Genomic DNA, 25,865 nt, shown 5'->3' with positions numbered 1-25,865 from the left:
CAGCATCTTGTCCTCAGAGCCCTCTGCAATAATTCTCTTCCCAATTAACATTTAAAATTATCAGGTTAGACATGAATCATATTCATTGATTGGGCTGGGCTAGAAAGAGAGGACTGAGCACAAGTGATGAAAGTGGCCGGCCTGTTTAATTAAAGAGTTAGAGGCTAATTATACTGGGAGGTTTCATTAAAGGTGTGGGATTTAATTGCTTCCCTTTTCCTGATGGGCATATGAGGTGTTCTTGCAGAAGATTTGGAACAATGTTTTGGTCAACAGTAGCTTAGGTGACAAACTAGGTACAATTCTTCATTATTTTAAGTTTTAGATTTCATGCTCTGGATTCTTTTCACTCCTCCATTGCTTTACTTGTGAAACTTTCTTTCCTTCTCTCTCCCTCCTCTCCTCAACCTGTTTTGCTACTTTCCTTTTTAGGTAACTGAAGGATGTTATTGCAAACATGACAAAGGAAAATGCTTCTGTGTTGTAACTTGTTCCGTCAGTCTCCCGTAAGCTGCTGTTCTCAGGTTTTCCTCCCTGGGTTGGGCTTCTGAAGACAATTGTTTTATGCTACTAAGTAGAAAGAGTTGGTAGCTCAAGAAAAAGTGATAGTTCTAAGTTAACTATTAACCAGATTCGAAGGAGCTCAAGCTCATTGAAGTGAGGGTAGCTTGTGCTGTTGAAGCAGAAGGAGCTCCAGAGTGAAGAATAGGCATGGGGATACTTTATTCAGAGGTACGTGACCATTTTCTGCAGTTCCTGATGCTGTTGCAGGTATGGGTGGATACTCACTGGGTTTGGTCTGCTCCCTTTGCAGCTCCCCATACACAGGCTTGAAGGGATATGGAAGTTTTTTCCCTCTGGAAATGTTTTCCTTTGTCTACTACAAGCTGTCAGTAGTATTGTTTATAGAAGCAAAGAAAATGCAATAACCAGCATAATTATTGGGGCTTCACAAAGCATGCATTCACCATTTTCTGTTGTTCTGCACTGAGATCAGAATGATTCTGTACTTGATACAAGCAACAAAACCTTTGCAAAAAGCAGGCAACTCCTTGGCTCACACTGAATACAGACAATAAAGCTGATGTCAAAGGAAACCTTCCACTCCCTCCATATTGTTTTAGGAAGGTAAACTTTTTAAATCTTATCTTATGGGTTTTCCCCCAAAATATGGTTTATTTAACATTTTCCTGTAGTTTTGCATGAATCCTACCTAAACATATTCTGCTGTAAATTTCCTGTTTGCATGTGTGGGAACTGTGAAAGAATTCATTGCACTGGGTGTGTTTTTCTGAATATAGCATTACACAGCTGTTGTTTTAAAGGTTACATTTCTACACTCAAAGCCACCCTTTTATTTATAAAAAGCTATTCAATGAAATCAAGTATCTTCTCCTCTTTCAGTATTACAAGGAGCATGAATCTGTGCATTCATAAGGTGATGGGCTGAATAGACTGTAGCTTATTCTGAAAGGGTTTCTTGCCTCTCTCCAGATCTACTATGAGATAGTGCTGCAGTGGAGACAGGTGAAGTCTAGCTCAATTCCACTGGTGTTTAAAGAATGTTTGAATGCTGTCCACATTTTTCATGCTAGTTAATATTTTCAAATACATTCATTTTCTTTCTTTAAATATTTTGAGATACAGTTTTTTTGGCTAAATTATGGTTCATTTTCGTACAGGATAGAAAGCTAGGGAACTGAAAATAAAGAACTGTAAGTTGCCTTTTCTGAGAAGAATGTATGGGATATTAGTGTATTCCTCAGCATCTTAAATATAATTTAGAATTTCCTTTAAATTCATAGCATGCTTTTGGTATAATTTTAATGCAAAGGAAAAAGCTATGAATTGGTTCAGAATATTTTGACATTAAAAAGCATCTTCCTTTTTTCTAAAGAATTGCAAAAGTTTATGTAATTTAGGCAATCCCTTGGAGTTCTAAAGGAGGAAGCAATTATAAACTGAAATTGCTCTCCAAGTTGCAAGACAGGCTTTACCTTCACCTCCTCTCTATTGGTTGAACACTTTGTCCTTCATACTGTGCCTTTAACCTTTGCTTCATGTATGGTAGAACTTGCTAAATAGCAGATTTATCACTTGCTCAGGAAAGCAGAGAGTGATGCAAGAAACTCTGAAAACATCAGACAGCTTCAGATGTGGCAGTTCATCTGGATCTGAGTAAACTACTAGAACCTGACATGCTCCACAGTTGATTTAAAAATTTTACAAATGGTTCTATAATTGTCCTTCCTGATAGTGAAAGTGTTAGTGCTTTTCTTGCACCCCTTATTTGGTGACCTGCTCCTGAGGGCTCTCAGCATTCTTTGGGCATGGCTTGCACCTATATGTGAAACTCAGGTATTCTGAGTACTATCCCATAGGTTTATTTCTCTCTTGTGTATGATGGAGGGATAAAAATAACAATGCAACAGTAATAGCCATAACACAAATATGAAACAGATTGTTGAGCTGTATGTATCACTACTGAGGCAATCTTCTAACACTGTAGAAAATGGAGTGAGATTTTCCACTTTCTTATCCTCCAGGCTTTTCTATAGACTCAAAGGAAATATGTCTTCTTGGTTTTTGGATGGAACCTACTCTTTGTACCTAACACTGTTCTAACTCCATACTTGTCCTCCCTGCTGATACTCCAGATAAATGCTGTATTTCTGTTTTTAAGAATTTCTAGTACTGTCTTATGAGCAAACTTTGGAGAATAGTTTAAAACAGTCTTTAGCACAGTTACTCCTCCTTCAGATAAGGTTGTCAGAGTGACAACCCAAAAAAAGTGAGAGGTGGAAAAGATATTTGTGGCTGAGACTTCACAACCACGGAAAACCTGGCATGTGCTCAAGCCCCAGCCTGGGGCCAGGCAGGTTTGTGTCCAAGCTGTTGCTACTGGAAGCCTGTTTTGTTACTTTACTCTGCTTATGAATACAAATATCTTTCTAATTTGCATGCTAAATTTCTTGGTCAGATGTATCACTTTTTTTACTGTGTTCCTTGAAATTAATTGATCTTTTTAAACACTGACCCTTTAATTTATTTTGGTACATTGACAGTGCTGTCTCTCCCTAGCCCAGCTAAGCAAATCAACCTTTCTTCAGGCTCTTCACATCCCTCAGTTGTAGAGAGGTTTCACGTTTCTGCCATGGTCTGGTCTCATTTTAAGACTCAAATGACAAGAACCCTGTACACTATCCCAGTAAAGTGACTTCTGTAACATCTCTTTCTGTGAGAGACACTGTCTAATATAGCATTTGCCTTTCTTGAACAAGTGGCTGATTGCCAGCTATTCAGAATTTTCCTTATCTTTATTCTTTTCTAACACATTTTTTTTTCTGAATCCTTACTGTCATTGATATCAGTATCATGAAATTATAGTTGTTGATACTGCTTTGTTCCTTTACTTAAATATTTTACTACTGTATTTTCTTTTCCAGCCATGGAGTCATGTTTTCCAATTTGGGAGGTATATTATAAGTTTGGTCTGTGGGACTTTTTCACCTTTCTTTGACTAAAATGTATTTTCATGAATACAAACCAGCAGTGTGTGCCTCAAAAAAGATCCCATATAAAGGGGGGAAGAGTTTGTGTTGCTTTGTTGTTTTTCTCTTTAAACATGAATGAAACACTTCAATGCAGAGAGAATGATTTCTACAAACAAGCCCCACTCCAGGGGATTAATAATGATTAAAAAGATACTTTAAATGCATCAGTTACCCAGGTATTAGTTGTTGGAATGGATGGGAACTGCTTCTTTACATTCTCTGTGCCCTGGATGCTTTCTGAGAAGAGCTGGTTTCAGTAGGTGAAGGACTCTGTGTGATTTGTGTGTGCTGGTCTCTGTGCATGACTTCAGCCCCAAATAATGTGGTCTCTGAGGGAGTGGTCTGTGCCATCATTGTTCATGGCTCTGGAACTCAGTTCAGCAGCACTGTAAGGTTTAGAAAAAGATCCCACAGATCAATGGCAGCATCAGTCAGAAATGCCTTGGGTTTAACAGCCTAGCAAGTAAAAGTCTTGGAGACAGTAGAGAAAGAAAAGCAGAAAAGCAGGAAAGCAGAAAAGCAGATCCTAGAGCTGCTGAATGAGCAAAACCAGCCTAGAAAGGAGTAAATTTATATGGTAAATGACTGGGATTTTAACAGGTGTTCAATCAAGCAAGAGCAAATCTCCTGCATCTTTAAATAAGCAAAGCAATATCTAAATCCAAGAGTAGCAGGGAAATCAGAGGTGCAGACAGACTCGGACATGAAGATACAGTACTAAACACCAACATGACAGAGAGCAAGGTTCTAGAGAAAACTGATCTTTCAGATGGCACCTGCATGCAAATCACACCAAATGGAGTTTAAAAGAGGCTTTTCTCCTCAAAATCATTAAAACAGTTCTGGTTCTGGTGCAATGCAAAATACTAAATGGTATATGTGAGCTTCTATACAAATACAGAACAGGTGTGCATATTTAAAATATGGCATGAGTTCTTTGTAGATTTTTGTCTGACATAATAAAAACAAAACAAGAAGTGGTGCAAGGTCTGGTGAGCATGTAAATACTTTCTTTGGAAACAAATCACTTCTCTTACGCAGCTGTCCAGAAAACTAGGCAGTAATTATGCTGGAGATAAACCTGTGTTGTAGATCAAAGTTTGGCTGAAAAAGTGTAAACAAGATGAATATTTTTAAGGCAGGAAGGCGTGGGAGTAGAGGGGAGGACAGAGGGGAGGGAACAAACTGGAGGAGTGAGGAAAGAGCTCAGAGTTCAGGACAAGATTTTTTTCAGAGTATTCAGGATGTGAAATAAAGGAGAATGGAGAGGAAAAACTACAGGTAATATTTAAAGAAAATTAATATTTTGGAAAATGTTGGTTAAAATCCTCAGTATCAGAGAAAAGAAAGATTTATTCTGTTTTTAACTGGAGAACTCAAATACTACCAGTCTGCCCCACCTCTAAATGTGAGTTTCTGCCTGTATTAGGCTGTTTGGAATTTGTAGTGCTCCTGCATTTCTCTGCTTCTCCTTAGTCTGATTTCTTGCTACTGGAGAGGGAAGGAATTGGAGTTTAGGTCAAGGATGTGTAGAAATAATGAGTGAAAAGCTGCCCAGCAAGCAGCTCCCAAAAGCCAAGCAGGATCTCACCTGCGGGCACACTGGCATGTATTTTTTTTAGTTATTTTAAGATCTAGAAAAGAAATATTGGTGGGGGTTTGTTTTTTCAACTTTCACCTGAAAGGTGGCTCTCTTCTGGGAACGGATGAGTCAGGAGTGGCTCCTTCTGTTCAGCAGTGCTCAGCCAGAGGGAAGCCTGATGCAAACTCAGGCACTTGGGCTTGTCCCTGCTTGCTGCTTAATACAGTGACCAGCTCCTGAGAGAATGGAAGCCGGTTCTGTTGGTTTTTTTCCTGTTGAAAATCAACAGGATTGATTTCCTGGATTATAGAAACAGCATCCAAAAGGGACAGAAGATCCATTCCACTGTGCAAAGGCTGTGATTTGGGGCTGAGGGCTGTGCAGCAGCTGCAGGAGTGTCTCCTACCACCATCTTCTGGAAGGCACCAAGAACTACAGCCTCTGTCAAGTATTTTAGGGTGTGTAAGCAGTAAGCCAGAGTGGAAAGCATGGATGTCTTAGTGAAGCATGTGCTGATCACTATTATCTTTTCCCTTCAGCCCATCTGTCAGGCAGCTTATAGCAACGATTTCAATAGAGTTCATCTGCTTTTGGAGGGCAACAGCAACTATCTGAATGTCCAGGACAGCTTCAGTGGAGACACTCCCTTAATTTGCGCATGTAGACAAGGAAACAACAGGATAGTTAACTATCTTCTTAGAAAACATGCTGATGTCAACCTCAGAAATAAGGTAAGTGGCTACTGACTCTTCCTTTGTGGGAAGATTTTTGCAGTGCTAGTGGGGACATTGGCAAGCACTGACAAATCTCAAGTTTGTTTCCCACTCAGGATATGTGGAGAAACAGGTGGAACAAAAAGGCTTCTCTGCTTATTTGGATGCTGTGTCCAGCTCCATTGTGACAACCTGTAGCCAGTTAGCACAAAACTTTACAGACCTGCCCTTTAGTTGCTTTGGTATATTCAGTATTCAAAGATTTTTTTAAACTTTGTTCTTAATAGGAGTCTGTGGTGGTAATTGCTACTTTCCTGTTTTTCTCTGATGTCCCCAAAGAGATGTCCTAAGGTCTCACATTCCCTTGCTTCAGTAGCCAGCACCTCCATAAGAAGGGGGCTGTGGTGATTCCTCCTGCTGATTTACATTGCTGTGTGGCAGCAATAGACACATGAGACACCCACTCTCTCCTTAGAATTTCTGCAGCCAGGTCCAAATTTGCCAACATATCCTTTTGTATCCTGCATGCTCCTTGCACGTGTAGCCTGATTTCCATGACCCTCTATGTGTTAAATGTGCTTCTACTTAAAGGAAGCAAGATGCATTTCTGCTTGAAAATTACAGGATATTTTCTATTAGATAGTCCAAAAGAAAGCTTGTGGGACTTGAAATGTCCTACTCTTGTCACTATTAAGCCAAGTGAGATGACTGAATGTGGCACTGATCAGAGTTTGTGTTTAGAAGGACCGCACTTGCCTCCACTATGCTGTGAGGAAACGCTTCACCTTCCTTGACTATGTGCTCATCATAATCCTCATGCCAGTCATGCTCATTGGGTACCTGCTCATGGTGAGTCTGCATGGAAGCAAGAATGACCCTCTATCTTTCCCTTAAGCACATTTTTCATGGCAATGTTTGAGGCCAGGAACCTCTATAGAATATGGGCTGCTTTGTTAAAGCAAGACTGGATGTGTACAACAGAAGGAGAAGGGATTTTGCTGTGGCTGTAGCTGGGGAAAGAACAGATTTGTATTACTGCATCAGTCTGACATTTTCAGAGACCATGCCTCTTTTTTGAAAAGTCACAGTATTTAGCACAAATATACTTAAGACCATATGCTGATGAGCTGTTTTACTGTGTTCCTCTTTCCCTTGCACCAAACAGGTCTCAAAGACAAAGCAGAATGAACACCTGGTCAAGATGTTGCTTAGAGCTGGAGTCGATGTGAATGCTGCAGACTCTGTAAGTGGGTTTATACAAATGCAAATGGGGCTCACATGCAGGAAACCATGCTAAAAACAGACTACAGAACCTTCTAGCAACATAGTAGGAGTAGGAGCATCAGGGATTAAACTGACTGATGTACCAGGAGGATTCAGTGTTTCTCTTGACACTTAGGCAATAGATTTATAGTGTATACAGAAATAATTCCCCACTGATCAACTAATCCTCACTTTCTGAACAATGCCCTCATAAGAGAATCCAGGCAAGTTGGGCTGAGGTACTTATATATTAAATACCCAATTATGTAAAGATTCTAGTGATACAAGCATCTGAGTTTTTCAGCATTTTAAAGATTTTGAACTCAAACAGATTTGTGGACTACAGGGTAAGGCCCTGTGTTTTCTCCTGCTCTTCAGAGTATTTTGATCTGCCATACATGGAGTTATGTGTCCACTGAGGTGAGGTAAAGAGCTCCTCTCCTCTAAGGTAGAAGAGGTAAAGAGCTCCTCTCCTCTAAGGTAAAAAAGGAGAAATACCAATTTTATCAGCAGTGAAATTCTAGAGCACTGAAGTGCAAGAAAATAGTATTGTTTAAGATGTAGCTTCTGAGATCAAGCTCATGTGATTCCCTGAAATTAGTGGCTTCCTGCTAATGTATCAAACCTGTTTTAGCAGTTGCATCCCAGGGAATGAATTATTTTTTTTTGTTCCTATTTTTCTCATGGTAATGCAGTTGGTTTATTGTGTAGTGTATTGTGATAAGAAATGGTATGTGTGTTTTGCATCCAGCTGTTAGGGGGAAAACTGATAAGGCTATAGGTAGCCATACTTGCCTAAGATCTACTAAAGAAGTCATAGAAATAGAATTAATCTGCTTCTGTTTCCCTTCAGTCTGGCAGCACAGCCCTTCACTATGCTTGTGAAATGAAAAACCAGGCAGTCATTCCTCTATTGCTTGAAGCTCATGCAGACACTTCTGTAAAGAATCAGGTAAGAAGGTGAAGGTGATGAATGCATTTACTTGTTGTGGTGGTCAACCATTAAGTCCATTGTAGGCCTTAGCTGGTGCACAGCATTCTAAAGAAAAGGGTGCACAGCTTCCTGGCAGCCAATTTGTTTCCTCTTTGGTATGAAACATTTGCTCCATTGCCTTTGTTGACAAGAGCAACTTCAGAGTATGAATCCTTCACTGCTGGACTTCTACCAGTAATAGCTGGTCCTAAGATGTAGGCTGCAGGGATAAAAGACTTTCTGGGCGGGTTTTTGGTGTTGAGCACCCTTCTTCTGAGAGGATAAGTCAGGCTGCTTCTGTCACCAGAACAGCTCAAGTGTTGCCCAAATCAGTATTGACCTGGGAGTACCCACATTACTGAGCTGAGGTGAGCAGTGTGTTACCTATGCTGCCCTTGAAATTAAATCTCAGCTGAGCTCTGTACATTTGGATATTGCTCCCAGGGAACAGTGGAAAGGCTTTCCCTACTGCAGGGGAGGTGTCTGTTCCTTTCTTCAGCCAGAGCAGTATTAAGCTCAGCATGTCCCAAAATCTTTATTTTAGAGCAGAAGTGACAGGGGACCTTACACAACTGGCAAAGTGAGGAAATCTCTTTTTACTTGACCCATATCTATCATATTGTAATCTATTTCATGTGTTTCTTTCAGGATGGGGAGACTCCTTTAGATATAGCAAGAAGATTACAGTTCCACAACATTGAGAGCATGATAAGAAAAGATTCCTAACCATCAAGGACTCTCAAACATGAAGAAAATTACCTCATCTGACAATCCACTTTTCACAACAGCAGAAGTCCTGCAGAGGATGAAGGCTGATACTTGAAAAAGACTTAGTCCACATCCACCCATTCCCTGTGCAGACTTGGACAATTTTGTGTGAGATTTGTCAGTACCCCAGGGCCAAGAGTGGGCTGAAAGAAGTTGATTTTATTTTACTAAGCCATGAATTACTACAATAGTGTTCAAAATATTGTCCTTTCCATCTTCTTCACCAATTTTATTACTTGACTTCTGCAGACTGTGGATTTTGAAGGCTATAAAATATCTGGAAGCCTAAACATTGCATATGATGGTTGGCAGCCAATGCAAAAATAAAATATCCTTTAGGGTGTGTGTTACTTGTTCCATAGGGGAACTAAACAATATGCTGCAGCAGTTATAAAAGGTCTGGTAATCTTCTTCTTGGTATTTCTCTTCCTACAATGGGAGGAGCTGGCAAAACAAATCTCTCAGTTGAGCCCTTCCTCCCTACAATTTTCACACACCTTAATTCTCACTGTGTTGCTACAAGGGTAGGACTATCTTCTCTTTTTTTTTTTTTTTCACCTAAGAAACAGCAAAAAGAGATTCAATGCCTTGCTGGAGACCATAAAGAAAGTCAATTCCCTAGATCACTTTAATGCATTAAGAAATAGTAAAGAAAATATGTTTGGCTGAGTAGCGAAACAGGTCTCTTGACTACCTTTCCAGTATAAACAGTGTACTAAAGAAAAAAAAGAGTCAATAAATGAAATGCTGTTGATGGAAACCAGATGTATCATTCCCATGGGACTAGACAGGATAGCATGCTGTACAGAGTGGTGCATGCAGCAGGGGATAATACCAATCATAATAATAATATATCCACGAGTCTTCTCTTGCCTAGGTGAAGGCAGAAGAAAACCTGTGGTAAAAAGCAATGTATTAAAGTGGCCCAGTGTTTTGTGATTTAATAATGCAGCAATAAAAGAGAAACTCCTTCCATACACTGCTGTGTTCTGCCTCCATGTTCTAATGGATTTTTATTTTTGTTGACAATTTTGACCTTTTCCTGTAAGCTGCCAGAAGTACAGTACAGCATTGCTAATGGGTGCTGTAGTAGGTGCATGGACAAGCTTTTCCTGTGCTGCAGACAGATATATTTTTCACTCTAGCTATTTTATTGGATATAAACTCCAGCTACAAAGGGTCTTTGCTGGACAAATTGAGGTTGAGGCTGCAGCCAGAAACATCCCATGTACAGCTTCTTGTTGGAGCCTGTAATAAGGAACATTTTATTGCAATCTGGGGACAGACACTCCAGATCAGCTTGTAGGTGAGGAGAGGCACTGGATGGATTATGAAGACACCATCACTCAGGGCTAATGGCCAGGAAGGGAAAACATCCAACTGCCTTCCCATGTTTTAGGAACTGCTTGAATCAAAATGGCACAGAGCTGTGTAAAAGTGAATGGAGACAGCTCAGAGTGCTTGCAGCAGCTTCACTGCCAGTGTGAAGAATAATTCATAGGGTGGGAGCTGCATAGCCTGGGGTGCTCCTGCTGGATGAGTCTACATCCCTTTATTCCTGCAGGACCATTCATGGTCTTTGAACCTGTGAGGGGTTCAGGGTATGTGAACTAACATTTGGGTGATTCTTAGGCATGGAAGGAAGAGAAATACTTTTATCAATTTTTTTGAAGTTGGATTCCTTGATGTTTTGTAGTCATCTATTATCTGCTCAGTTTCTTGTGCTTGAAGATCTCTTGCTTATGTTGCCATTAAAGGGTAATTTGAGGAGGGGAAAACAAAGACAGGTTGTCTGTCAAGGGGATCAATAATTTAATATAAACAAAATTATTAATTTCAACAAAGAAAAGATCAAATCATATTTTGCATCTTCATAGGAAGACAAAAATTGGGCATGAGAATGACAAATATATTCATGTTTTCAGTTTTCATTCTTATATACCTCAGACTTCTCAGGAAGACAGCAGTCACAATAACACCGTGGTAACACTCAAATTATGAGAAAAGTAAGAAATAAATAAAAATATATAAATACCAATAGAAGTATCCATTATGTGTGCCTGTGTCTCAATCTCTTCCCTAGATACCACTCTTATTGCCAAATAGAAATTTTGGAGGTTTTTATAATCAAAACTCTGCTCATGGTTTCAAAAATATTTCTTCATTAATTCAATGATTTTCACATACATTTTCTCAGTTGCATCAAGGCCCCAGATGAAATCAAGGTGTCCCCAAGCAGGAAAATTCTCATGGTAAATGAGATTAGTAATCCGAGGAAGCAGATTTGCCATGTCTATAGGGTCTGCAAATGTGTCCTGTCCACCACTCCAAACAGCAGTTGGTATCTTTATTTCCTCTATCTTGTACACAGGAGGAGCAGTCTGTAAGACAGGGAGGAGGCTGGGTGAGTGCTGCTGTATCAAAGTTGTGTTTAGAGAAAGGTTTCTGTGCAAGCATCTCTCTGTTTTTGCTTCTGCACAGCCTGCAGTAAAGCCATAAGGATGAAGGTCACCCTCTTACTGCTCATTGCCCAAATCCCATTCCCTGTCTCTGGAATGACCCACCTTATTCCTGTTCTTTCTATAAAGCAGGGCTAAGCATTTGGCCCTGGCTCCTGCTCTTCAGAGGTGTGGGCATGGAAAGAACAGCCAGTATTCATCAGTCGAGGATGGTGGAGATTTTTCCTGTGTGTGTTCAGGGTGGGGAGACCTGTAAGTTTTTGGGGGCACATGGACTGCAACTTTTGGTCTCAGTTTCCATGCTTGAAACTGAAGTGGAAAGGAAGTAAGTCGGTATTTTTTATTTTACCCTAGAAAATTTCTGAGTGTGGGAGATAGAAGTGACTGATTGTAGCTCTGTGTCCTTTTTGTTTGTGAAAAACAGCATTTTGGTACAGCACAGGACACTGCAAGTCAAATGTGCTGGCTAGAAGTGAAATGATTGCCAGCCACTGTAGCTGTGAGATCCATTTCCTCTCCTAAACAAAACGCAGGCTTTGAGGATTTATGGGCAAGTGAAGAGCCCTGTACTCACCCAGTCCTAGCACTTGGGTGTGGTTCTTATTCATTCTTAGAATGACGTGCAAGCTGACACGTCAGTGGGCACATCCTGGTATCAGTAGGGGAGGGCAAAATGAACTTCTGTTAATTGTCTGTAAGAGTCTTTCTCTGCCTTGTTTGTGAATAGATTTTAACCTGTGTGTGCTTCAGCTGAAACGTTATCTGTCATCACTCTCCCCTTTGTTAGTACTCACAGGTACTAAAATTTGAATTTTTCTATTTCTAGTTTACCAAGATCCAAGGGTAAGTTCTGAGGGAAGCCACTTTGCCTTACCTGGTTGTATTTCTTCATGTTTTCCTTAGAGCCATAGTCATAAGCTTGAAACTGCTCTGTAAATGCTAGCTGTTAAGAGAACACACAAAATAAAAGAGATGAGAGATGAAGGAGGAGATATGCAGGAGGCATATTCCTGCCTGTGAGTGAAGTCAAGGCTCAGGTAGTGGACTGCAGTTACTCCCACACCTTCCTCTGGTTGCAGGCTTCCAGGGTGCTGAGGATAGATTCCAGGGCAAGTGGCATCCTTGCCTTTTCTCTTGCTAATTTTCTGTTCTGATCCTTATCTTCCACCCTCAGTATGTTTTGTTACCTGAAATTTTGCTTTACTACCTCAGGTAACTAAAATTGGGGTCCCTGTATGCCATGCAGAGTTGGCTTCAGCTGTCACAAGGAAAGAGAACCTGAATGTCTATAACATGTCAGGGCTATTACCAGTCTTGTGTAATATGCCTTGCAGGACTGGTGAGTGAATACCTGGAGATATTTGTTTGTTTTGGTATTTTTTAATACAAACATGGCAATTAATTTCACTTGTGAGTGGTGTGTGACAAAGTGTGAGAGAAAGCCAGTGTCTGTCACTTTAGAAAACCTTTGCTTCCAGGATTTTAGTAAGTGCTAAAAATCCACCTGGTGCATTGCCTTTGCTGTCTTCCTGTGTCTGAGTTTGCATTGCATCCACTTGATTTTGTTAGAGGCTGGCAAAATAGACTGTAGAGTCACTAGCTGTTCATGGTTTGTGTCCATTTCCTGGCTAGCTGTATCCTGTGGGACTGAATATTGGGAATCTTTGCCTTCAGGAGCACATCTATATTCTGGACATATTAAATGTGCAGGTGCTCATGGCAGTAGGTGAGAAGGATGATAGCTTCCCAAATCCAAAGCCTCTGGATTTCCCTCTGGGCTGTCAGTTGCATAGAAAGCAGTAGCAAGAGTTGTTTAGATGTCAGTGCACAGTTATACCTGTCGCCAGTGAAACATGTTCTGTACTGATGTTCCAGCTGGGGAATGTCCCACGTACATATCCACTCGACTCTGGAAGGAAACCAGAAATTTTATAGAGACAGAGATCCAGAGTTGTGACAGAATAAAACTGGGAAGAAAGTTAGTTTCTAATATTAAGGAAGTAGGCTTACAAAACATATTTTATAGTTGTGTTAAGGAGGATGTTGGAGTCAGTGAGCCAGGGATCTCTCTGAGTACTTCAGAGAGAAATCAGAGTGCAGGGATTGAATTATAGCCTTTGGATAGATTGAAGTATATTAAGCCACTCTCACATAAAGTAGACATTTAAGTAGAAGTAAGTTAGTAAGTTTTAGTAGGAACTCTTATGCTTTTAGTAAGCAAAAGATTTAGATTCCACAGTAGCAGAGCGAGTTCTAGTGAAGGTTGAAAACATGCTAATATTTCCAGCAAGAGACTCCAGGACCATGGTTGTAGACAGGACTCAGATGTAATAGAGCTATAGTAAGAGTATTGTTTACATTTTTCAGATAGAATAAGATAGGTTGTATGCTTAGTCTTATGTATAACCTAGCATGCTAAGAAACTAGAATTCTAATAGATTAAAGAGTGGTGGTCTGAGTTTGCATCTTAGCTTATTGGAAAAATCCTACATAAGAGTATGTATTGGGAAGAGTTGTTGCTTTTAGCCATTCTGACTTTTAGCCATTGACTTTTGCCAGGGCTTTTAGCCATTGACTTTTGCCAGGGTTTTTAGCCATTTGCTCTTGCCATTTGCTTTTGGTTTGCTATGCTTTTGCCATTGCTTTTTCCCATTGTATTTTGAGACCAATGGGCTTTGTAATAAGAAGTGTTTTATAATAAATAACATTTTCACCTATTAGCTGTTTTTGCTTATTTAAGATAACTGACAAAGTTGGAGCCAAGAGCTCGAAGTAGGAGCCTAAGAGCTCTGGAGTTGGTGCCTTAGAGCACCAAAGGTCAAGAGCCCCTCATCTTGTGCCCCTTGTGAGGAAAATATATTTAAATAATAGAAATAAGAGCATGGGAAAGGATCCAGTACTTATAATGATATATTAAGATAAGCTGAGTGCTGAGGTAAATTCATCAAGAAGGAGGAAAATATATTTAAAGAATAGAAATTAGAGTATGGGAAAGGATACGGAATTTATAATGACATATTTAAAGTAAACTAAGTGTTGTGGTAAGTCTATAGAGATGGAGAAAGTGTATTTGAGAAATGCATGTATGATTATTTAGAATCTTTATTAAGGAGAAATGATTTTAGTGTTCCAGATAAAAAGTTAAGAGAATGTTAATGTAGATCCCAATTCTGCTTTAAGTAAGACTTAAATATCCCAATTCCATCTCCCTGGATTCTTCCTCAGCTATGTTATCTTGCTCTGAGAACCACAATAGTGACTTAAGCAAGGCAGGAAATATCCTTAATGGTTTAGCTCTGCAATTCAAGTGCTGAAATTGGTTTTGCATTGAACCTTTGAGTCTAACTGCTTTCCCATATGTGCTTTTAAAGAGGATTATAGATGAAAAAAATGGGCCCAGTTGTTACAGACACTGCAGTAATAAACATTATAGAGGCCAGTTTCTGCATACTTTGACCACTGTAAAGGGGACTGGCACCACAGCATTCATATATTGGCAAGCACCCCACATATGCACTATAGCTCCAGTTTGAGCTCAGTTCTTCCTTTCTGCCACTGGAATGTGCCCAGCTGTTGCTCCCACCCATCACCAGCCCTAGCCATGCTGCCACTGCTGACAGTACATTCCCTCAGTCTGCTGAGAGCTGCTCTGTGGTTTATCACATTTACATGGGTGATGGTAACTAGACAAGGATATAGTGCACGAGGGAAACTGCCAAAATTCCTGTAGTTTTGCTCTGAGTAGGTGTTCTTGCATATACTCACCGTGTTGATATTTTTTACACTGCCTCCAGCTATGTAACAGAGAACATGGGCACAAAACTTATCCAGGCTTGTACAGAGCTGTGTCACAGGTCCTTTCAGAAATCCAATCTGGTGTGCAGCTCCTTTGCAGCCAAGTACTAGCTGAGGGAAAGGAAAAGTGCAACAAACTTTTGTTCTTGTTACAGAAGAATTTTATGCAGAAAATTGTTGCTAATAGTCTAGCCCTCATAACTCAATATTCAAGGAGTGGTGGAAGTGCTTACCCTCACAGTACCCCTTGGAACACCCTCTTTCCCACAGCACATCACTTATTCTTCCTTCTTCATGTTACTATCAGCAATCCTTGAGGAAGCTATCCTTCCATTTCTAGTGTGCTGACCTTAATGCCTACTCATTTTTAACATCTTATAGGTTGTCATGTCTGTTATTGCAGTTCTGCTTTAGCTCCTCCTGCATTAGGCCAGCAAAATTTTACTTAAACAGCAGGAATTCTGAAACAGAAGAGAGTTTCACAAGTCTCCTACTTCACTGGGAGCTGTTGCTACAAGCTCTATCTCCTATTTTCACCAGAAATTTGGGAACAGTTTTTTTGAGAGCACTCAATTCATCTCAAGCTCAGTGTCAACATGTCACTTGTTTGGGAACACTTGGCCTCAGGCTGAGGGAATCCTGTGAAGATTAGTCAGGCATTGGAACTCTTAGAAGGAAAAAATACATACCTTGAGCAGTGGTTCAGGAAACTTTATTAACTTAACCAGAGGGCTTGTGGCATGTAAGCATGTAGTGACTGGGCCCAGAGCAAAGAACACTTTCACCTGTTTAGCCAGCTCAGGGTGTGTATAAAATGCTATGAAGCCTGCAAACACAGAAAAGACAGCCTGAGTTAGTGAAGATATATCCTCCACTGACAAATTAAAAACATAAGCAGCAGATAGCAAACAAGACATCATAGTAGATTTGCAGCCCACTGTCAGTTGTTCGTGCTTGTGCTGCAGGTTTTACTTAAGGAAAGTGTTGAAGTGAAATCCTTAAACTAATTTTATTTGGGAGGCAAAGTTCATGTTAAGGTTCAAAGCATGTCTGGGCATTGTCATTACCAGAATCGTTTTTGTAGGCAACATGTCAGTGAGGTTTTGAAGATAATATCAATTCCCTCTAAAGTTCATTAAACTCTCATAAAAAAATAAGTTTTTTAAATTAGAGTCTCTAAAAATCTCTCCATTTTTATGCTTCCATGAAACTATAAATAGTTAGCTGAACACTGGGAACTTTGAGTATTTTCAACTGACTGCTTGAATCACAGGCAGATGAAAAAACCTAGATGCTTGATTTGTTTTGCCATGAGGGTCCTTAAATACTGTAATGAAAGGCAAAGAAAGAAAAGGTCAGAATTTGTGACAATATATTATTTTTCCACACTTCCTTCTCTTTTATTCTGGGTTGTTTACACTAATGAATGGCAGTGACTCCTTTCTAGATAGATCTTGGATCTATAGATCTTACACACAAACCATAACCATCAAGAACTTTCAGCTTATGCTAAAACAGAGTTAGCTTCATTTAGAGGCCATGAAATGAGTAATGACAGAGGCTGGACCTAAGAGAAAATAGCTATTAATGCTTTTGCTTTCCTGATTTTTGGTCTCTGGCACTATGTTTTTAAACAGAAATGTGACCAGTTACAGCCACACGTGAACTAAAATTTAAATTGTAAGATTGACATCAAGTCACAACTTAATGTTGAGATTTTTTCTTGCCTTCAAGAAATTTAATTAAAATAAATGTATTCATTTAAATTATGTATTATATAGGCTGTTTTATCTTTTTAGTTTTTCCATCCTGTTCAAGAATAGGGGCCCCAGGGCAGTGGTCACAGCAACAACTCTGCCAGAGTTCAAGAAGTGTTTGAACAATGCTCTCAGTCCCATGGTGTGATCATTGGGGCTGGCCTGGGCAGGGCCAGCAGCTGGACTTCAGTGATCCTCTGTCCGTTCCAGCTCAGGATATTCTATGATCCCATGATTCTAATTGTCTGTCTTTACACAAAAGAACTTAATGTAAATTCCTATTTCTGAGAAAAATACCCTGTAGCAGTACCAAAAGTGCCTGGTAAATGACTGTCACTATATCTGTAATTATTTAACAAGCTGAACTACCACTGCATCTTCTATTAAGTTGATTTGCTTCTTAAGGGTAACCAAAGCTGGTTTCAGAAGTTTTGCATATTTTCCAAATCTCAACACAGAAAAATCTCTATGTTTTTCTAGCTCTCTACATAAAAGAAAAACAACAGAATCATAGGGGAGAGTCACCTACAGATCAAATGGTTGTTAGTAATTCTCCAGACATTACCTGCAGTTGACCCTTCAGAGTGACCAATATAGTAAATATGCTTCTGTCCAGTTTTATTCATTATGAAGTTCAGCTCTGCTGGAATATCATATTTACCCATTTCATCGAAGCTGTGGGGAGAAACACAAAGAGCTGGCAGACAATTTGGCTATCACAGTGTGAGTTACTGTCACTTTTGTTCACTGCACCAAGCAGGAGGCAGTGGAGGAGGTTCACATGTGTCTGCAGCCTTGCTCCAGCTGCAGAAATAGGCAGAGGGTGCAGCTGTGCAGCCTGGCTGCCTTGGGCTCTGTGTGCATGAAGTGCCAGCTTCACTTGGCAGCTGCAGCCCCTGGGGAACTGAATTTAACCAGTGCTTCCACCTGCATGGGTTACAAAACACATTTCTCTCTTGGTTGAATTCAACTGTGAGAGATCAGATTTCTAGACAAGGCTGCTCAGCATGTTCCAGCTGAGGTTCTTGCTCTCCCTCTCACAGTACGTTCTCCCTTTTCCTCAGCACCCTGTTTCCTTTCCCAGTCTCTGAAATCTCTTCCCCAGCCAATGCTCCCAACTCTGAGTAGTAGTGAGCGTCCATCTTTGGTTCTTTACTCTCCTGGGTTTGTGTACATCCTGATCTGATTTAGGTTTAGGTAAAAGCCACCAGGCTGAAGCTATCTAGTCCCCTTGGAGTGTCTGTGTTGGGTCTTTCTCTCTCCACAGAGTACCTGTACTGCCAGAACTCCTTCTGGCAGGGCTTCAGGGTCTTGTGTTTTAAAGACCAGGTGTTGCCTCGGCTGTTTCCCAGCCAGACATCGTAGCCAGCATCAGCGAGCACAAAGCCCAAGCTGTTGTTGGGCAGGTTGGAAATCCAGTGAGTAGCATCTCCTAGAAAAGCATGTTGTAGAAATACTGCAGGCCTTGGCCCTGAAAAAGATAAAATATTCTTTTATTGGAACAGCAATTAATGTGTATTTAATATTGGAGTGCAGAGTTTAGTTTGTGAGAGGTTTCCTTCTTCTAGAAGCTCCCAGGAGAACTATAAATAGAAACTGGTTTGAGAAACCTGAAGGATTTTTTTCTGTGCAAGCAGGAACCATTTAATGACATTTCCTAACCATTTTATGACAGGTCTGGCAAATAATGAATTTGCTGATGATGCCTGTCCGCCTTTCTCTTGCACTGCAAAGCCAGATTACAGCCCCTATGCTGACACCATCTACCCAAAGCTGAAAACTGCTGAAGGCATAACGCCATGGAAGAGAAAGAAAAATTAATCCAAGGAAGGAAATTGACTTTGGTAACCACTGAGCAGGGCTGAGGCCCCTGGTCTAACTGGGCTGGCCTTACTTTGAGAGTCAGGCTGGTATAAATGACCTCCAAACGAGATCCAGTTAGGGGAAGGCATCCAAATAAATAGTTCTATAGTATTAGCAAGGATTAATAATCAAAGTAGCAGTGCTCAGATACCTCAAATTTTAGCTAGAAACTTCTATTCAATCCAGAAAATGTGATGAAGCTGAGGAAATGCATTTGATTTTCACTGACAACCTTATTTATTTTCTCCTTCCTTAAGAATATTTCTGTCCTTCAGAAGCCTGGGAATTATTCATATGCCTAACCCCAGAGGCTTTGTTTTCAGGCTACTATTTTAAATGTATATTATTTAGGTTGTTAAGGTAAAACCTCCCCAAATCTTCTTGACTAGCCTATCTGCTAGACCATTTGAGAGGAAAAACCCTCCAACCCTTGGATGTAAAAAAATTATTAGGAAACTCTGAAATAAGGACAGAGACTCTGAATTTGTGGGATTCAGATGGATTTAGTATCTGAGTCACACTTCTGACTAGGTGCTCTTGTGGACATGGAAAGGTATGGAACGTGCCCTTGCAGGTGAGAAGGGGAAAGATGGGGAATTGGTGTAAGAGTTGGCTCTCAGACCTCCCTTGTGTCCTGTAACCATGTCACACCTGCATTGTGGTCATTCCTCCCAGCAGGAATTCTGTAAACAGCGAGAATGTATCCATCCTCTGTTGTAACTTCATATTCCTCACTGGGGAATCCATGATACCTGATAATTTCACTCTGTGGAAAGCCAAAGGAGAGTTTGTCAGTGTGCAGTTGTCCTGTTCTGGAGCCTAACCAAGACAGTGCAGATGTGGGATGTGCAGTGATGGTAGTGCAAGGCCCCAGACACAGAATCCATGGCTGAGAATAAACATTACAGTCTTGTAAAAGATGAAGAAAAGTCCTCCTCCTGTTTAGATGCTGGTTGTCTGGTATTTAGCCCCCTTTTATGGGACAAAGCAGAAGGGAGCTGAGTTACCAACACCCTTCTGAGATAGTTTGCCATGTTATGAAAGGCTGATAGAGATTGTACCTTTCTATAGATTAAATATGCAGCCATATCTATATAAGACAATGCCAATAGCTGTGGGGATGGTCCTTAATGAATCCTTTCTAACCAAAGTGTGGTTAGGCAAGCCATGCAGGCAAAGCAAACAAGGGTGGAGATCTTGTCAGAAGAATTAATGGTACCACCTATACCTAATTTTGCATATACTCTGAGGAAATCTTTGGTGACTCAGGGGAAGGCATCTTTGATTAATTTGCATTGTGAGAATCTGAAGAAGGGGTTCAACCTCCCTTACCACTGTTCTGAGCAAACAGTTTGTTATGGAAAGCAGGCCTTGGCTTCACTTGAGATTAGAAACCAGCCTTTGCCTCCACTGCAAAGGAATTCCTCTCTGTGGCAGCCCAGACTGTTTGGATAGGAGAATCAAGGTTTCTTCCAGGCTAGTGCTGGGAGGTTCTTTGTTCTCTTGCCAGGTTTGCACTCCTCCGCTTATTCAGTAGCCTGAAATACCAACATGTGTTGAGAAAGCTGACTGCAAACAGGTATCATGAGCCATGACACAGCTCCACATTTATCATATATCTGTTGGGCTTCACCCTAAATGCAGGCAGCAAAGTCTGTTGTTCAGTTTTGTATGGACTGGAGCACGCAGTCTGTGCTCTGTCCACAGCTCAGGGCTGAGTCTGCCCGCTGGGATCAAAACTATGTAGTCTGGATCTCCCCTCAGGAGGCTCTGGGGAGTTGCCCAGCCTTGGAAGCAAAGGTAGCAGCCAGCAGTCCCCACTGCAGTGCTACGTGTCTGTCCTCATGCAGTGAGCAAGGAGCACATCTGTCCCTGGCACGTTCAGAGCCAGCTTCATCGTGGGACTGACCCTAAGGCAGTGGTTTTGGAAACAGCAGGCTGGAAAAACAGGAGATGCAGAAGGGACTCTTCTTAGCTTTCCTGACAAGGACTGTAAGTTATGGAAATGGAAGAGAAGCTTTAGGAAAGCAGGGAAAGAAGGTGACCCAACTCACAACATTCATGAAGCATTCGGGGTTGCGACTCTTCTTGCAGTGGCTTGTGTCAGCAACTGGAGTGCATGCTGCTGTGAATCCTGCTGAAAAGGCAATTCCTTGGGAGCACAGCAGCACCAGCAGGCACCACATCCTGGGGCTCTGTGGAAGAGCACATGCAGGGGTGTTTGTGATAGGAAGAGAGTGGTGTGGAATTCCACAGGAGAGGAGAGTCTCCTGAAGGATGCCCAAGAACTGTTCCCCAAGGGCTCCCAGAATATAAGAACCTGTGTGAGGACAGGCTGTCTCCAGCTCACCCTGTTTAACAGGTAGGGTGCAGAACAGGAGAGGAAAGCACCTGGGGATACCATGCAAGAATATGCCTGAGCACTCTGCAGATTACAAGGGAACTGAGATCAGCTCTTGGCACAAGCCCAGCAGAAGCTTGACAGAGAAGCGTGAGCATCTGAGATGACCATCACTCAGTCTGCCTTCATCTGTCTCTATCCTTCTGCCAGCAGCAGGGGTGAAGGGAGAAGAAAGCATTTTGTTTCCTGTCTCCTCAGGAAAAAGGCAAAAGAGGTTCATGATGGGCTCTCTTTGAACCTGCCCTCTCTTCCTCTGGGATGAACGCTGTTCTTGTGTCTGTCAGTGGCGTGCTGGGGTGAGGAGCCAGATCATGAGGCTCATGAAGGTACCAGGAGTAATTCAGGCACTCTGTGAGGAATTTAATGGCAACACACTCACACATTCAGTGTCAGTTTGTGCTTTCCTCATGGGGTGATGTGCCCCAGAACATGATCAAGTTCCGTTTGAAATCAGCTCCTCTGAGAATATGGAGCAAACAAAATGACCACATGTGGCTCCCCAAAATCCCCATGAGTCAGTTCCTAGTCAGCCTTTCCTTTTGGTCCCCAGGCATGCAGCTCAGTACTGTGCTTACATATTCAAGAAAAGCCACATCATATATCAAACATCATCTTTTTGTTTTATGCTGTGCTTTAATGTGTGAGGAGAGAATGATGCCTGTGAAGAGGAGCAGTAGTCATTCTGCATGTGTATAAAGACCATAAAGATGAGGCAGGAGACCTAAATGTTCAACAGTAGAATCCATGGGACTTCATGCAGTGTAAGGCTTCAGCTGATCACAGCACCTTGTAAGAATGCCTCACCAGTAATGGCTGGGAACACCACTGCTCTTGCAGGCTGGGCTTCCTCAGAACAGGACACATTTCTGTGCCTGTGTGTGTTTGTGCTAGTTCACCCTCCTGTCCATCCTGTAATTGGTGTTTGTTAGTTGTTAAATATCTGCCAGGTCCAGCCCTGAGATACAAGCCTGCACAGTTCCTGAGGACTGTTTGTCAGGGAAGGACTGCTCCAGAAGGTTCAGCCTTGCTGGGGGGAAAGCAAAGGCAAAGGCAGCTGCTGTTATGCTCAGCAGCAGCCAGCAGGACTGATATGGTCAGCATTTCAGAATCCATGCAACTTCACAGCAGCCACAGCACACAGGGTTTGTGAGTGAATTTCATAGGAGACCTGCCTCTCTTACAGTTTTTGCCAGGAAGTTAAGCAGGCTCAGGAGAAAAGTCTTTTGGGAACCAGGCATCAGACATGGAGAATTTTTAATGATGCACACAGGTTCTCATGTAGCCACATTTCTTGAGTCTGCTTCTACCATAAGGCATCTGCTATGATGAGATAAGGTACCCTGTGAAGCTTATTTGTACTCAGGAATGTTCAGTATGAAGATCAAGAGAACATAAGGAGGTACTCCCCATCAAGTAATGGGGAAGAAGAACAGAATTTGTGGGATAAGAGAGAGGTAAACAAGGAAAATATGTTTTGACTTTTAGTGATCTTCAATTTAACCTTTAAATTCGACAGAACAAATTTGAAGAACTCAAACCTCATGAGTCATCAAACAGTTGAAATGAGGCAGCATTTGGAAACACCCAAAACTTTAAAATTGGCATCAAAACACACTTCATTAGATTCCCTTTGTCTATCAAACACTTCTTAATTTTTTTTGTCAAAACAAGAAGCCCCACAACTATATCGTCAGGCAGTGCAACACTGTTTTGCTTTCTGCTGTTTCACTCTGTTCTAGTGGGAGTAAAATATGTCTGCCTCTCCCTGCACTGGGAATCTCAATTTAGCAAGAAAAAATTCAGCTTGTTTTCAAATCACTACCAAGATTAGTTGAGGCAATGCAGAGGCTTAAGTATTCCTCTTGTTAAGGTAAACTTTCCTCAATGCACTCTGGGATCACCTGGCTTAGCTGGCATGGCTTATGGACTTCCAGGTATTGACCTTTTACTCAGAGGCAGGTGGCCAAGCAACATCAATCTTGGCAGGCCACTGCTCCCTTAAACTCTAGGAATAAAGACAGGAGACACAAACAGCTGTTTTCATCTAGTGAGATGAAGTCATAAGTAACTATTGAGCATGGTAAACTATCATAAAAGAAAATCCTTAGAAAAAAGATCAGGGAGAGAAATGCCCTTGGAAGTTTCTCTACTGACTTTCAAGATTCAGTGAAGCTAAAATGCAAGCCATTCTGAAATTTGCCCTTCAATCCTTGTGCCTTAAGCAGTCTAAAATTTACTTCATAGAAGCTGTAAGGCATACACACACCAACCAGAAGAGCAACTGTGACTAAACATGCATGAGAATTCACTGCCTTACTCACTAAGAAAGCATACATGTGCATTATACAGAAGGAACAGGAGGTCCAGATTACACATTGTTGCAATACTTGCTCATTCATTCCCTTGTTCTCAGAGGGAAGAAAAACAAGTAGGAAAAAATTAAATAGTTGCTTTTTTATCCCTTTTGTGCAGGTCAAACTTCTTTGTCTTCTAGCTTAAGCAGAGAAGCACTTCTGTGCATAGCAATAGGCTTACAGATGAGAGAAGAAAAACACTGCTTAGTTTTACACCCAGCTGCACAAAAGCTGGGCAGCACACCTTTATGGAGACAGGAAACAGAGGAAGAGATCATGAGCATGTAGGTACAGGTAACTCACCTCTGCTTTGAGTGCCTTGCTCCTGCCCCCTGCCATGGTGCTGCTCCGTCTCCGGCAGCAGACTGGCTCACTGGCACAAACCTGCGCCGATAAAAGGAAGCCAAAACAAAATGAGCACTTCAGGGAAGCAGCTGTGAGTGTCATGAGCTGGCAGCACGTATTGCAGAGCGTGTTTGAGTGCTGATTTGGCACTATTTCAGAAGTGGGGAAATCCTTGTGATGAAAAAGATGATCTGGTTAATTCACCATCCCAAACGCACCATGGAGCAGGAGGGTGCAGAGACTGCCCATAAATCAGTGGTTAGTATGTCTAGCTGGACCTGGGTGTTGCAGCTCACTGGGGCTGTGGCAGACCTTGATCTGCACTGTTGCCCAACTGAGGGGCTGCTTCAAATGTAATCTTTTAAGATGAAAAGGAGGAAGAGTACAGCTTTTCTCAACATAGTGTCTCAAGAACACCATCTCTGCTATTGCTTTTCCCTTGGTTTATGTTAATTTTAACATTGCAGACTGACCTAAATCTGTTTTCCAGTAAGCAGCACAACTTGTGAAATTTATCTTATTCTGCATTAAGTACACCCCAGTGCCAAAGAAGGCCTGAACACTACATGTAATCTTTTTCCCAGTGAGGGAACAAACAAGAGTTCTTGTTTCTCCTAAGCCATTTCTATCACCTCTGAAAACACACTATCTGGAGATCTTTGCTTAAGGGATGAATTAGCTGGAGTCAGCCTGAGGGCTCCATCCTCACTGAGATTGGCTTGATGGCCATGGGCAGAAGGACTTGTTCCATGTCCTTGGGCAGCTGGGCTAGAATCCTCCTACATGAGGATCAGCCTGTTCAGCCAATTAACTCACAAGTGTCTTCAGCAGAACTTGAGTTTCATCATGTGCTGATGAGCATTTAGAAGAACACCAGATTAAGAGGGATGTGTTCTTGGGAACACCATTGCAAACTGTATGATGCCTTCGACTACTGGGGGAAGGAAAGGAGTGAAACAACAGGATGTTGGTGACAGCACAGCAACAGTTCTGCTTTACATACAAAGAACACTGTTGGGCATATTGAGAAAGATAGTCTGATAATTTCTCAGTCAAAAGCATCATAACTTGACTTCTCTGATAACTGTAAGTGACAATAACTATCATCAAACTTTTGCAACATAATATCTCACACCTTCTCATGTCCCAAGGTGGGATTAAGAGTTCCCCACGATGTGTCCAGTGCTGTTTGCTCAACCTGCTTTTCCTGATTTTCCAGAAAATTCAAATTCCCGCCTCCTCAATGGTGTTCCAAGTTGCAAGACAGATGCACAATTGCAATCTCATTTCTAGGTGACTTTATGGAATGCTCTGCCTACTTTCAGGTATGATGCTGTAGCATTTAGCATGGAAACTATTGAAAACTTAAAAAGTAGGTCTCATGTCCTCATATATTTTCCCTACAAGCAGTAAGTTAGTTGAAAGATTGACTCTCTGAAGGGTATTTGTCTCCAGGAATTTGTATTTGATGGAAGGAATGTCCTTGTCTGGAGGGGAACTGTTTTGTTTGGATCAAACTTTAGTTACATTTGGGAAACAGAAGGAAACAGGACAGCCTTCAGCAGTGGGCTCAGGAGATGAAAATGGCCTGCTGTTTGTCTTGGAAGGGAAAGGTGCAGAAGTGGTAACAGCCATGGTTAATTTGTTTGACTAATGAACCATTACTCAGAGTGAGACTCTGGTCCTTTGGTCACACAGTGTCACCAGTGAACTGTCCCAGTGCAACAGCTGCACTGTGCTGGCTAGCATCCCACACTTGGCCCACATTAACATCTCATGGAAAGGGAGAATGAGAGTGTCAGGCTGAAAGGAAGCCCCTAAGTGCACGGTGTTTCTTTTCACAGTGAAGCCAATGGCATTTTGTTTTGGAGGAATGGTGACCTATAATGGCTGTAACCTTAAAACCACAGAGGTTACCCTTCAACTGAGTGGTTTTGTGCAGTAACTACCTATTTAAAACAAGTCTGGTAGAGTCATAATTCCCTCAGGAAATTAATAGGATGAATAATTCCTTAGCATTTTCTTGAAAGCAGGTCTT

General features: G+C 41.4%; 2 protein-coding genes across 4 annotated transcripts; one reads left to right on the top strand and one right to left on the bottom strand.

Moving 5' to 3' along the window:
• Window positions 1-528: 528 nt before the first annotated feature.
• ANKRD22 (ankyrin repeat domain 22) lies at window positions 529-10,837 on the top strand (the record flags this gene model as incomplete). Of its 3 annotated transcripts, none has more annotated exons than XM_079312906.1 (6): window positions 529-732; window positions 5,676-5,867; window positions 6,594-6,698; window positions 7,015-7,092; window positions 7,966-8,064; window positions 8,734-10,837. In XM_079312906.1, the coding sequence occupies 6 exons, from the start codon at window positions 712-714 to the stop codon at window positions 8,809-8,811; spliced, it is 573 nt and encodes a 190-aa protein (XP_079169032.1). In that variant the 3' UTR covers window positions 8,812-10,837. The 3 variants fall into 3 exon arrangements, with proteins under 3 accessions (XP_079169032.1, XP_079169031.1, XP_079169030.1); XM_079312905.1 differs by having other exon boundaries at window positions 534-732; window positions 6,591-6,698; XM_079312904.1 differs by lacking the exon at window positions 529-732 and having other exon boundaries at window positions 5,625-5,867; window positions 6,591-6,698.
• A 158-nt stretch (window positions 10,838-10,995) lies between these two features.
• On the bottom strand, window positions 10,996-20,956 carry LOC306805267 (lysosomal acid lipase/cholesteryl ester hydrolase-like). The gene is made up of 9 exons (XM_079312888.1): window positions 20,782-20,956; window positions 19,379-19,493; window positions 18,137-18,335; window positions 17,430-17,539; window positions 15,797-15,933; window positions 15,078-15,218; window positions 13,150-13,221; window positions 12,187-12,255; window positions 10,996-11,234 (listed from the first exon to the last, which is right to left on the bottom strand). Exons 1-9 carry the CDS (start codon window positions 20,911-20,913, stop codon window positions 11,001-11,003), a joined length of 1,209 nt encoding a protein of 402 aa, XP_079169014.1. The 5' UTR covers window positions 20,914-20,956; the 3' UTR covers window positions 10,996-11,000.
• Window positions 20,957-25,865: the final 4,909 nt, after the last annotated feature.

The sequence above is a fragment of the Erithacus rubecula genome, assembly GCF_903797595.1.
Source record: "Erithacus rubecula genome assembly, chromosome: 9".
Classification (NCBI taxonomy): domain Eukaryota; kingdom Metazoa; phylum Chordata; class Aves; order Passeriformes; family Muscicapidae; genus Erithacus; species Erithacus rubecula.
Note: the sequence above shows the minus strand (reverse complement) of the source record. Positions and strands in the feature narration are given on the sequence as shown.

Coding starts and splice junctions, on each gene's coding strand:
- LOC306805267 (XM_079312888.1), bottom strand. CDS start 20,913: ATGTGGTGCCTGCTGGTGCTGCTGTGCTCCCAAGGAATTGCCTTTTCA. Junction 17,540..18,136: donor AAGGAGTTCTGGCAGTACAG/GTACTCTGTGGA, acceptor TTCTCCCCACAG/CTTCGATGAAATGGGTAAAT. Junction 15,934..17,429: donor CTCTGAAGGGTCAACTGCAG/GTAATGTCTGGA, acceptor CTGTGTTTGCAG/GCTTCATAGCATTTTATACA.